The 13531-nt window shown below is 42.8% G+C and overlaps 1 protein-coding gene across 7 annotated transcripts in view; it reads left to right on the top strand.

Moving 5' to 3' along the window:
* tec (tec protein tyrosine kinase) overlaps nucleotides 1-13531 on the top strand; it is a 151808-nt gene that overhangs the window by 27719 nt on the left and 110558 nt on the right. For 5 of the 7 annotated variants that reach the window (XM_087987933.1, XM_043691438.2, XM_087987923.1 and 2 more), the window contains one exon: nucleotides 311-415. The exons of the other annotated variants lie outside the window; for them this stretch is intronic. In XM_087987933.1, coding sequence (XP_087844059.1) covers nucleotides 311-415 — 105 coding nt within the window. The remainder of the gene's footprint in view (nucleotides 1-310; nucleotides 416-13531) is intronic. 7 annotated transcript variants of the gene reach the window in all.

Raw genomic sequence — 13531 nt, 5'->3', positions numbered from 1 at the left:
TTAAATTTGACGCATAGTTTGCTAGTTATAGGCTTACTTTGACATTTGAATCAGTTGACAGCATATTGACAGCCTGTTATTCTCCACACCACCTGTGTTCATTACATGGAACATATGTTCGGCAGCTACTACCAATTTTGTACCGCTGCCCAAGATGTTATGGTGAAAACTATCTTGTGTGTGAACTCATTTCAGAGAGAGTATATGTGCTAGTAGAATATTCCTTTGATCAGAATTCACACTGTAAGACTAAAATTTAAAATATTCCTGATTTATTATTTTAAATTTTTTTTAAAAAATCTTTCTCCAGAAAAAGTACAAAAAGGGCTCCATTGACATACAAAGGATCAAGTGTGCAGAAATAGTGAAACATGACAGTGGTCCCATTCCTTGCCAGAACAAGTATCCTTTTCAGGTATGTCAAATTGTCATTATTTTATTTAACCATTTGGGCATGATTCTGTATACTGTTTGGGTCTGCATGTTGATGGGAAGGTTGTATTTCTTGTCTAGACTTATTGCCACTAAGGAGAGCCACAATTGATGTATTTGGTATGCTGAAAGATGAGGATTAAGTTTATCAGAAGGGACCACAAGAATGTTGACCATGGCATTCTGGGTCAGGAGGCTGAGTAAAAGGGGAGGGCAGGAAGAGTCTTGTAATTTGATAGATTCATAATTTTGGTGGTTGGGGTGGTGGTGGTGGTGCATGTATAGCAGGATTGAGAGTTCAGGATTGTGTGTTGTACACTTGGTGACAAGGATCAAGGACACGTTGAAAGTAATGGCTGTACAACTGCTCAGAGATTCTGTGCACGATGCATTGGCTTACATTTTTGAAAGTTGCTGCAGTGCATAGACCTCCAGAGGAATGCAAAGTAGGAAAAGTAATTAGAGGACCCTTGCTCGAAGTAGCTTGAAGGGATATTTCAGTGGATGGAGAGATTCAATATTGTAACCAACAACATGGATGTGACATGGAACTAGGAACTAATAAAAAGTCTCTAGTTTGTCTTAATTTTTTTTTCCCAAGTGCTTTTCATGCTAAATCAGGGCATAGACAAGGTATCCCCATTCCTAGATATATTATATCTAGCAGTACAGATCCAAAAGAAGTAGAGGCACAATAGCATTTAGCAGTGGAGGTGGGATGTGTGTGAAGGATTGCCATCTTGACTTTGGACCCATAAAGTCTCATGGAATCTGGTGAAACTTGGACAAGGAAACCTGTTGATTACTGCTTATGATGACACTACCACCACAACCACAAAGAAAGAAAAACCATTGACCTCATATTCACCAGTTCACCTGTCATACATGCATGCATCTGGTCTTGACAGTATTTAGCAGGGGTGACCACTACATAGTTCTTGTGGAGATGGACTCCTATTTTCACATGGTGGATACCTTCCATTGTGACATGTTCAATTGTGTCATGTTTTACTGTGCTAATTGGGACAGACAACTAAGAGATCTATCTAACGACTCAAAACTGATCATCTGTGAAGAACTGTGAGCTATCTCCTGCAGAATAATAATCACCCATTATCTGTAACCACAGGTTAGAACTATCAGGCTGGGAGATCAACCCTGATTAACTCTCCCCGGGGGAGGCAATAGCCTAGAGGTATTATCACGAGACTGTTATTCCAGAGACCCTGATAATGATCTGAGGTCCCTGGTTCGAATCATGCCATGGCAATTAAACATCTGAAATTAGGAATCTACACACAACCGTCATTGCTGGTTTGAAAACTCTATCTGGTTCACTAATGTCCTCGAGAGGAAACTGCCTTCCTTACCTGGTCTGGCCTATCTGTAAGTCCAGATGCACAGCAATGTGGTTGACTCTTAACTGCCCTCTGGGCAATTAGGGATGGTAATAAATGCTGGTCTAGCCAGAGATGCCCACATTTCATGAATGAATAAAAAAATTCAATGAAGAATGTACGAGGACATGCCAGGTACAGACCAGGAATACTTAAAACTGAAATGTCAGCTTATTGAGCTGCAACACAGGGCCACCTGTATACAAAACAATGGAAGTAGCATTGTGATAGATCAAAGTAGTTGGACAACCAATGGATCAGATGTAAGCTGCCATGACAAGCCATGAATGATGGTGAATAATTAAACAATTATTAGGTCGAGAAGGTGCCGTCAATATCGCTACCTTAAATGATGTGGTAGCCAAGCACATCTGTGCGAAAGACAAGGCTGAAGTGTTTGCATCAATATTCAGCTGTAATGCTCACTGGATGGGCTTTTTCCTGAAGTACCTGTGCCCACACCTCCCCCCTCACCTCCATCCAAGGCCCCAAAGGGTCATTCCAAATCCAGCAGGGATTTACTTGCATATTCTCAAACTTCCTTCACTGCATCCATTGCTCTCTATATAGTCTCCTGGACATTGGAGAGACCGAGCAGCGATTCATGGAATGGTTCAGGGAACATTTCTGGTCCAAACGGACCAACCAAATCCCCCTTCTGGTTGCTGTTCACTTCAATTCCCCAATGCTATGTCCATTCTGGGCCTCCTTCACTGCCTAAACAAGGCCACCTGCAATCTGGAGGGGAAAAACCTCATCTTCCGCCTCTGGAGCCGAACCCCACATGGCCTCAACACTGAATTCATCAGTTTCCAAATCTCCCCATCCCAGATATAACCCTCCAACTCTGCACTGCCCTCTTGACCTGTCCTACCTGTCAATCTTCTATCCCACCTATCAATAGACAATAGGTGCAGGAGTAGGCCATTTTGCCCTTTGAGCCTGCACCTCCATTCAATATGATCATGGCTGATCATCCTGCCTTATCTCCATAACCCTTGATTCCACAATCCTTGAGAGCTCTATCCAACTCTTTCTGAAATGAATCCAGAGACTAGGCCTCCACTGCCCTCTGGGGCAGAGCATTCCACACAGCCACCACTCTCTGGGTGAAGAAGTTTCTCCTCATCTCTGTCTGAAATGGTCTACCCTGTATTTTTAAGCTGTGTCCTCTGGTTTGGCACTCACCCATCAGCGGAAACATGTTTCCTGCCTCCAGAGTGTCCAATCCTTTAATAATCTTATGTCTCAATCAGATCCCCTCTCAGTCTTCTAAACTCAAGGGTATACAAGCCCAGTCACTCCAGTCTTTCAGCGTAAGGTAATCCCGCCGTTCCAGGAATTGACCTCGTGAACCTCCGCTGCACTCTCTCAATATCCAGAATGTCTTTCCTCAAATTTGGAGACCAGAACTGCACACAAACTCCAGGTGTGGTCTCACCAGGGCCCTGTACAGCTACAGAAGAACCTCTTTGCTTTTATACTCAATCCCTCATTATGAAGGCCAGCATGCTATTAGCATTCTTCACTACCTGCTGTACCTGCATGCTTACCTTCATTGACTAGTGTACAAGAACACCCAGATCTCTCTGTACTGCCCCTTTACCTAAATTGATTCCATTTAGGTAATAATCTGCCTTCCTGTTCTTGCCACCAAAGTGGATAACCATACATTTATCCACATTAAACTGCATCTGCCATGCATCTGACCACTCACCTAACTTGTCCAGGTCACCCTGTAATCTCCTAACATCCTCATCACATTTCACCCTGCCACCCAGCTTAGTTCCATCAGCAAATTAGCTAATGTTATTACTAATACCATCTTCTATATAATTAATATATATTGTAAAAAACTGCGGTCCCAGTACTGATCCCTGCGTTACCCCACTGGTCACTGCCTGCCATTCCGAAATGGAGCCATTTATTACTACTTTGTTTCCTATCAGCCAACCAACTTTCAATCCAAATTAGTACTTTGCTCCCAATACCATGCGCCCTAATTTTGCTCACTAAACTCCTATGTGGGACTTTATCAAAAGCTTTCTGAAAGTCCAGGTACACTACATCTACTGGATCTCCCTCGTCCATCTTCAGAGTTACATCCTCAAAAAATTCCAGAAGATTAGTCAAGCATGATTTCCCCTTCATAAATCCATGCTGACTCTGACCTATCCTGTTACTACTATCCAGATGTGTCGTAATTTCATCCTTTATAATAGATTCCAGCATCTTTCCCACCACTGAGGTTAGACTAACTGGTCTATGATTTCCTGCTTTCTCTCTCCCACCTTTCTTAAAAAGTGGTACAACATTAGCCACCCTCCAATCCGCAGGAACTGATCCTGAATCTATCGAACTCTGGAAAATAATCATCACGCATCCACGATTTCTCGAGCCGCCACTTTCAGTACCCTGGGATGTAGACCATCAGGCCCCGGGGACTTATCAACCTTCAGACCTAACAGTCTCTCCAACACCAATTCCTGGCAAATATAAATTCGCTTAAGTTCAGGTCATTCAGCCACTGTTACCTCAGGGAGATTGCTTGTGTCTTCCCCAGTGAACACAGATCTGAAGTACCAATTCAATTCTTCTGCCATTTCTTTGTTCCCCGTAATATATTCCCCTCTTTCTGTCTTCAAGGGTCCAATTTTAGTCTTAACCATTTTTTTGCCTTTCACATACGTAAAAAAACTTTTACTATCCTCCTTTATATTATTGGCTAGTTTACCTTCGTACCTCATTTTTTCTCTGCGTATTTCCTTCTTAGTAATCCTCTGTTGTTCTTTAAAAGCTTCCCAGTCCTCCGTTTTCCCACTTATCTTTGCTTTGTTAAACTTTTTTTCTCTTTTAACTTTATATGTTTTTTAACTTCCCTCGTCAGCCACGGCCACCCATGCCTCCTCCTGGGATCTTTCTTCCTTTTTGGAATGAACTGATCCTGCAACCTCTGCATTATACACACAAATATCCGCCATTGTTCCTCCACTGTTATCCCTGCTAAGGTATTGCACCATTGAACTTTGGCCAGCTCCTCCCTCATAGCTCCATAGTTCCCTTTATTCAACAGAAATATTGTCACTTCCGATTGTATGCTCTCCCTCTCAAATTGCAGATTGAAGCTTATTGTATTATGGTCACTACTTCCCAATGGCTCCTTCACTTCGAGGTCCCTGACCAATTCTGGTTTGTTGCACAATACCAGATCCAGAATTGCCTTCTCCCTGGCTCCAACACCAGCTGTTCTAAGAATCCATCTCTGAGGCATTCCACAAAGTCTCTTTCTTGATTCTCCCAGTCTACCTGCATGTTGAAATCCTCCATAACAACTATCCGCTCCACCTTTCCCACAACCTATCACAATCACTTCCCATTTGCATCTACCTATCGCCATCCCATCTACCTTTCCCCCGGCCCTCCCACACTCCTATTTGTTTCTCAGCCCTCTTCCCCCTCTACAGTCCTGATGAAGGCTTCTGCCCGAAACAATGACTCTCTTGCTTCTCAAATGCTGCCTAACCTGCTGTGCTTTTTCCAGCACAACACTCTATCTACTCTGACTCTCCAGCATCTGCAGTCCTTGCCATCTCCTACCCAATACAAGCATGTGTTACAGAAAAGAGAAATGGGGGAAAAAAAAGTTAGATTATAGCTATACACTGTTTGACCTTAGCTGCAAAAGTGAATTTAAAAAGACAAACATTGCTGTGTCTCTCCAAAGGCTCTCTGCAACAAACCTATGCAGGGAGCCTCCACATGGTCCGACCACTGGCTGCCGCCATGCTCTGCATTGGGTTGCTGGTCACCACTGCGGGCAGCTGGCTGCTGGTGTCTCTGCTAACCCTGCTTCGAGGCCGAAAGGAGGAAAGAGGGTCAAAAAAAGAAAAAGAATGGGCAGAGTGGAGGAGCTCTAGCTGGAGTGTCCTACTCCGGTGTCATCTTCCTGTCCCTCAAATCTACCGTTAATTCTAATCTTAATTCGGAGGTCTCACAGGCTTTAAAAGGACGGATAGAGTCATATTATTGCTTGCAACTCTCTATCTACATTCACTTCCAGAGTTTGACATCATACAATGTTATAAAGGAAGTGCTTGACATAACAAAAATTGAAAGCAATGCAACTTTCACAATTGGTAAGTTGCCATATGACTAATATGCACAAGGAAAGGGAACTGGAGAGTTACTGAGTTGGCAGAAGCAGTTTCTATAGACACAAGAACATAAAACCTTTAGATTTCCAAATTGAAAAATAACTTCATTTGAACAGGTATCTTCATTCCAAGATAAAACAGAAGAAGATGACTTGCATTATTTATATTATGCCTTGCATAATTGCCACATCTCTAAGCACTTTTCATCCAATTGAGTACATTTGAAATGTCATAGTTACAGGAAATACAGCAACTGAGTAGCTGTATTGTTAAATTGATATACTAACATCCAAATAATATCAAATCTTAAAATTTGGAAAAATTAAAGCAGAAAACTCAGACAAGTAGAAATTCACACTAGACTAACTTCCATCTGTCACTGTATTAATTTGGTACTCACACATGAAATTTCTCTTTCTGTGTATAAGTCTGATCTAATGAAATGAATGACTGATTTTCCTGCTCCTCGGATGCTGCCTGAACTGCTGTGCTTTTCCAGCACCACTTATCTCAACTCTGGTTTCTAGCATCTGCAGTCATTGTTTTTACCTAAATATCTGACTGTGGTCATGTTTTAGTTTTGACGCCAAATTAAGTAATACTTGGCATTTGAACATCCTTGAAATGTTTTTTAAGTGGAGCTCTAAATTCACACGAGTGGAAATACGCAGAAATTAATCCACTCAGTACCATAATCTTATATTTTTAAACAAATCTATCAAATCACCACATAATTTATTTTACTTAAATGAAAATGTCCCTAATTTTCACATCTTTGTTTTTCAACTGAAGTCATTTAGACTTGAAATACTTATACTATTTGTCAGAAAATCCATCATGGCATTTCTTGACCCAATCTATTTGTTATTTTTAAAGTCTTGTTAACCTGAAACCCCACATCCCTCTTCTTGCACAGTGCTACCATTTCAAGTATATTTAAAATGTATTGTCCTGCATTAAACTTTGGAAATATAGCTGTTCATTTACTGTTGCTGAGTCAAAGGGACTTCACTTTTTCATGAAGGCAGCCTGTCATTGTCTACTCAAGGACAGTTGGGGACGGGTAACATATGTCTGTGATGCTCATATCCCATGAACAAGTTTAAAGACAACCGCAATCCAAGTCGAGAGCAAAATCTGCTTCTCAATTCCCACCAGTAAAGAAACGTCATCAGCTTATCCTTACACTTCCATTCCAATCAGTTTGATATTCAGTCTGCCACAACTTTGTTAATTTCAACACCCTTTAATCTTCTCAAATAACCAACTCTGTGGTTTCATAGAACATAGAACAATACAGCGCAATACAGGCCCTTCAGCCCTCAATGTTGCGCCGACCTTGAACTATTCTCAGCTCGTCCCCCTACACTATCCCATCATCATCCATGTGCTTATCCAAGGATTGTTTAAATCTCCCTAATGTGGCTGAGTTAACTACATTGGCAGGTGGGGCATTCCACACCCTTACCCCTATTTGAGTAAAGAAGCTGTCTCTGACATCTGTCTTAAATCTATCAGCCCTCAATTTTAGCTATGACCCCTCATACAAGTTGATGTCATCATCCTAGGAAACAAGACTTTCACTGTTTACTCTATCTAATCCTCTCATCATCTTGTATGTCTCTATCAAATCCCTTCTTAGCCGCCTTCTTTCCAATGAGAACAGACCCAAGTCTCTCAGCCTTTCCTCATAAGACTTTCCTTCCAGACCAGGCAAAATCCTGGTAAATCTCCTTTGCACCTTTTTGAATGCTTCCACATCCTTCCTGTAAAGGGGCGACCAAAACTGTACGCAATATTCTAAGCACGGCCACACTAGCGTTTTTTATAGGTGTAGCATGACGTTACGGCTCCAGAACACACTCCGTCTACCAATAAAGCCTAACACACTGTATGCCTTCTGAACAGCACTATCAACCTGGTTGGCAACTTTCAAGGATCTATGTAAATGGACTCCAAGATCTCTCTGCACATCCACACTACCAAGAATCTTTCCATTGACCCAGTATTTTACCTTCCTGTTATTCTTCCCAAAGTGAATCACCTCCCATTTATCTGCATCGAACTCCATTTGCCACCTCTCAGCCCAATTCTGCAGTTTATCCAAGTCCTCTGCAATCTGCAACATTCTTCCACACTGTCCACTACTCCACCGACTTTAGTGTCATCTACAAACTTACTAACCCATCCACCTCTGCCTGCGTCTTTGTCATTTATAAAAATGGCAAACAGCAGTGGTCCCAACACAGATCCTTGTGGCATACCACTAGTAACCAGACTCCAGACTGAATATTTTCCATCAACCACCACTCGCTGCCTTCTTACAGAGAGCCAGTTTCTAATCCGACTGCTAAATCCCCCTCAAACCCATACCTCTGCATTTTCTCCAACAGCCTACCATATAGAACCTTATCAAAGTCCATGTACACCACGTCAACTGCCCTACCCTCATCCGCATGCTTGGTCACCTTCTCAAAAAACTGAGGGTTTTGAGACATGACCTGCCCTTGATGAAACCATGTTGACTACCTGAAATCAAATTGTTGCTTGCTAGTTGATTATAAATCCTATCTCTTATAATCCTTTCCAAAACTTTTCCGACTACAGACGTAAGGCTCACCATCTATATTTACCTGGGTCATCTCTACTGCTGTTCTTGAACAAAGACACAGCATTTGCAATCCTCCAGTCCTCTGGTACTAAACCTGTAGACAACGACGACTCAAATATCAAAGCCAAAGGCTTTGCTATCTCCTCCCTAACTTCCCAGAGAATCCTTTGATAAATCCCATCTGGCCCAGGGGACTTGTCTACTTTCACTCCTTCTTCTCAAATTGATAACATCTCTTCCTTACTAACCTCAATCCTTTCTACTCTAATATCTTGTACCTCATTCTTCTCTTCTATAATATTCTCCTTTTCCTGAGTAAAAACCCGAATTCGTTTAGCAACTCTCTGATCTCCACAGGATCCACACTCAACTTTCAACTTCTGTCTTTGACTGGCCCTATTCCTACCCTGGCCATCCTTTTATTCCTCACATACTGATAGAAAGCTTTAGGGTTCTCCTTTATTCTATTTGCTAAAAACTGCTCGTGTCCTCTCTTTGCTTTTCTTAACTCTCTCTTTAAATCCTTCCTAGCTAATCTGTAACTCTCCATCGCCTCATCTGAACCATCTTGTCTTATCAAGACGTAAGCCGCCTCCTTCTGCTTAACAAGAGATGCAATTTCTGTAGTCAACCACAATTCCTTTACCTTATCACTTCCTCCCTGTCTGACAGGGACATACCTATCAAGGACACGCAATATCTGTTCCTTAAACCAGCTCCACATTTCCATTGCCTGCATCCCCTGCATTTTGCTACCCCATTCTATGCATCCTAATTCTTGCCTAATTGCATTATAATTGCCCTTGCCCCATCTATAACTCTTGCCATGTGGCATGTACCTATCCCTATCTATCGCTAAACTAAATGTAATCTAATTATGGTCACTGTCTCCAAAGTGCTCATCTACAACTAAATCAAACACCTGGCCTGGTTCATTCCCAAGCACTAGATCCAGTGTGGTCTCCCCCCATACTGTGTCAGGAAGCCGTCCTGTACACATCAGACAAAAACTGATCCATCGACGTACTAGAGTTATAGCATTTCCAGTCAATGCTGGGGAAGTTAAAGTCCCCCATAATGACCAACCTGTTTCTTTCACGCCTACCCAGAATCATTTTTCCAATCCTCTCCTCCACCTCCCTGGAACTCAAGCAGTGTGACCTCTCCTCTCCTGTTTCTAACCTCAGCCCACATTATCTCAGTAGATGAGTCCTCGTCTAAAGTTCTCTCAGCCACAGTTATACTATCCTTGACTAAGAAGCCCACACCTCCCCCTCTTTTACCGCCTTTCCTGTTCTTAATGAAAGATCTAAACCCTGGAACTTGCAACATCCATTCCTCACCCTGCTCTATCCATATCTCCAAAATGGCCACATCTTCCTCGTCCTAGGTACCTATCCAGGCTGCAAGCTCACCTACCTTATTTTGGATACTTCTGCCGTTGAAGTAGAGACACTTCAAACCAGCTTGCTGTCTGCCAACACTTTCCTGTGACTGTGAAATCCTGTCCCTATCCCCCCTACTCACATCCTCCTGTGCACTGGAACTACACCTCAGGTTCCCATCCCCCTGCTGAGCTAGTTTAAACCCACCCGAATAGCACCAGCAAATTTCCCACCCAGGATGTTAGTATCCCTCTGGTTCAAGTGAAGACCATCCTGATTGGACAGGTTCCACCTGTCCCAGAATGAGCCCCAATTATCCAAAAACCTGAAACCCTCCCTCCTGCACCATCCCTGCAGCCACGTGTTCAGCTAATACTTCTCCCTGTTCTTCGCCTCGCTTTCACGTGGCACGGGTAACAAACCAGAGATGATTGAGGCGGCACGGTGGCACAGTGGTTAGCACTGCTGCCTCACAGTGGCAGAAATCTGGGTTCAGCTCCCACCTCTGGCAACTGTCTGTGTGGAGTTTGCACATTCTCCCCATGTTTGCGTGGGTTTCCTCCAGGTGCTCCGGTTTCTTCCGACAGTCCAAAGATGTGCCGGTTAGGTGAATTGGCCATGCTAAATTGCCCGTAGTGTCAGGTGAAGGGGTAAATGTAGGGGAATGGGTCTGGCTGGGTTGCTGTTCGGAGGGTCGGTGTGGACTTGTTAGGCCGAAGGTCCTGTTTCCACACTAAGTAATCTAATCTAATCATAACTGTTTGTTTTAGCTATCAGCTTCCACCCTCGCTCCCTGAAATCCTGCCTTACCATCCCTATCCCCTTATCTACCTATGTCGTTGGTACCTACGTGGATCATGACTTGGGTCTGGTCGCCCTTTCCCTTCAGGACCCCTAAGATATGATCCGAGACATCAAGGACCCTGGCATCTGGGAGGCAACACACCAATTGTGAGTCTTGTTTGTTCCCAACAAACCTATTATCTGAGCTTCTAACTATCGAGTCCCCAATGACTAACACTCTCCTCCTTTCCCTCCTTCCCTTCTGTGCAACAGGGACAGGGACAGACTGTGCCAGAAATCTGGGCCCCACTGCATGCCCCTGGTAAGTCATTCCCCACCCCCCCCACCAACAATATCCAAAACGGTATACATGTTTTTTAGGGGAATGACTGCAGGGCATCCCTCCACTGACTGTTTTCTCCCCCTTCAAACAGTCACCCAGCTCTCTTCATTCCTAGGAGTAACTACTTCCCTGTGACTCTTCTCTGTCACAGCCTCTGCCTTCCGAAGTTCATCCAGCTCCCGCTCCAGTTCCCTAACACTGTCTTGGAGGAGCGAGAGTTTGGTGCACTTCCTGCAGATGTACTTGGATGTGACACTAATAGCTTCCCTCACCTCAGACATCATACTGGAGGAACGTTCCTCTCCCTGCATTGCCATCCCTGCTAGTTCCCTTATTAGAAAGTAAGAAAGAAGAGATGCTTACCTGATGTGTCCCTGGTGTTTAAGGTTAGAAGAGGTGGTTTCTTGTCACTGATTTATAAAATATGCTTTTTACTATAACTATGATATTTCCCTCTTGCAATAAATCTTTTTTAAAAAAAAACTCTTATCAGGACATCAGTCTATTCTCAATCATTGGCAAAGTGACAGTGTTGTCGAATGTGCTATACAGCAATAGTGAATAAATAACTTGCTCATCAATGTTCAGTTTGGATTACAACAGGTCTAATTATGAATAGGAAAGAGGGATATGGGCCAAATGCTGGCAAATGGGATTAGATCAGTTTAGGATGCCTGGTCAATGTGGACAAATTTGATTGAAGGGTCTGTTTCTGTGCTGTATAGCTCTATGATTCAATTGGGTTCTGATCCCATTATAGCCATGATTCAAGCATAGATAATTAAGTGAGCAGGAAGTGAGGTGAGAGTGAACAATCCTTGGTATTAGCATTACAGTTGATTCAGCATGGCATCAGGTAGCCCTAGCAAAATTAGGCTATCCAGATCACAATAGAAAACAACAGATTTGAACTGTGAAGTTGAATATGTATTAATCCAACAAGGAAAATAATAGATGAAGTTCCATTAAGGGATGGTGAACAATTAAACCAATTGTTATGACACAGACATAGACAGTCAAATTAATAAGCCACCCTAACCCTGTCACAACACAGTAAAATTAATATCGTCAATGGTCTTCAGATTGACCTTTATGATTCCTAACCAGGCTTTGTGAATAATTAACATCAGACATTGGGTTTATAGCTCAAACAAAAGACTTAACAGTTTATTAACAATGCAGCCACTTTAGCAAAGCAAGGTTCAACGCTAAGGTAATATTGAAGCGGCACGGTGGCCCAGTGGTTAGCACTGCTGCCTCACAGCGCCAGGGACTGGGGTTCGATTCCAGGCTCAAGTGACTGTCTTTGTGGAGTTTACACATTCTCCCCATGTCTGCGTGAGTTTCCTCCGGGTGCTCCGATTTCCTCCCACAATCCAAAGATGTGCAGGTTAGGTGAATTGGCCATGCTAAATTGTCCATCGTGTTCAGGGATGTGTAGGTGAGGTGCATTAGTCAGGGGTAAACATAGGATCACAGGGTAGGGGAATGGGTCTGGATGGGTTACTCTTTGAAGGATTGGTGTGGACTTGTTGGGCTGAAGGGCCTGTTTCCACACCGCAGGAATTCTACGAATTAATGTGTAAGATTTAAACCTAGTGCTTTTTCATTTTAGCCCCTACTCCCGTACAAACAGACACATTTAAGAAATAAATGAAATGTGGGAGAAAAGATGAGCTGTAACTGACCAGTTCACTTAAGTAATCTCCACAATCCATAATATCATTGGCATATGGCATCATATCTTTCTTGGTGTGTGACAACATTAGTGCATGCAAATAGCATGTTATGTATTTACTGTTTTGAAGGACTTAGGGTTTGAAGTTTTGTGGCAAAATAAATTTATTTCAAGGTTTGTGGAATTACCTGGAGTGTTTAATAAAGGTCACTATAAGACATTGGAGATTTTTAAAAGAAGACTTATGAAAAATCACATTGTAAGTAGATCAGTACAGCACAGGAACAGAACTGATTGTCAGAATGGATTCAGACCATCTTGTTTGAGCTAATCATGATGGAGAAAGTGAGGACTGCTGATGTTGGAGGTCACAATCGAGTGTGTGGTGCTGGAAAATCACGGCAGTTCAGTCAGCATCCGAGGATCAGGAGAATAGACATTTCAGGCATAAGCCCTTCATCAGCAATTGGGTCATGATGCCATTCGAAACTAATCCCATCTGCAAGCACATGTTGATCCACAATGATATTCGGGAACGAATTCCAGGATTTTAAGCCAGTGACTCTGAAGAAGTGATAATATGTTTCTAAGTCAGGATAGTGACTGGCTTGGAGGGGAACTTGACAGCGATGGTATTCCCATATATCTGCTGTACTTGTCCTTCCAGATGGAAGTGGTCATGGGTCTGGAAGGTGTTGTCTGAGTATCTTCAGTGAATTTTTGCAGTACATCTTGTAGACAGTATACA

Source organism: Chiloscyllium plagiosum, unplaced genomic scaffold (assembly GCF_037043375.1).
Source record: "Chiloscyllium plagiosum isolate Xiang-an unplaced genomic scaffold, Cpla_swu_hap1 HiC_scaffold_1, whole genome shotgun sequence".
NCBI classification, from domain to species: Eukaryota; Metazoa; Chordata; class Chondrichthyes; order Orectolobiformes; family Hemiscylliidae; genus Chiloscyllium; species Chiloscyllium plagiosum.
Note: the sequence above shows the minus strand (reverse complement) of the source record. Positions and strands in the feature narration are given on the sequence as shown.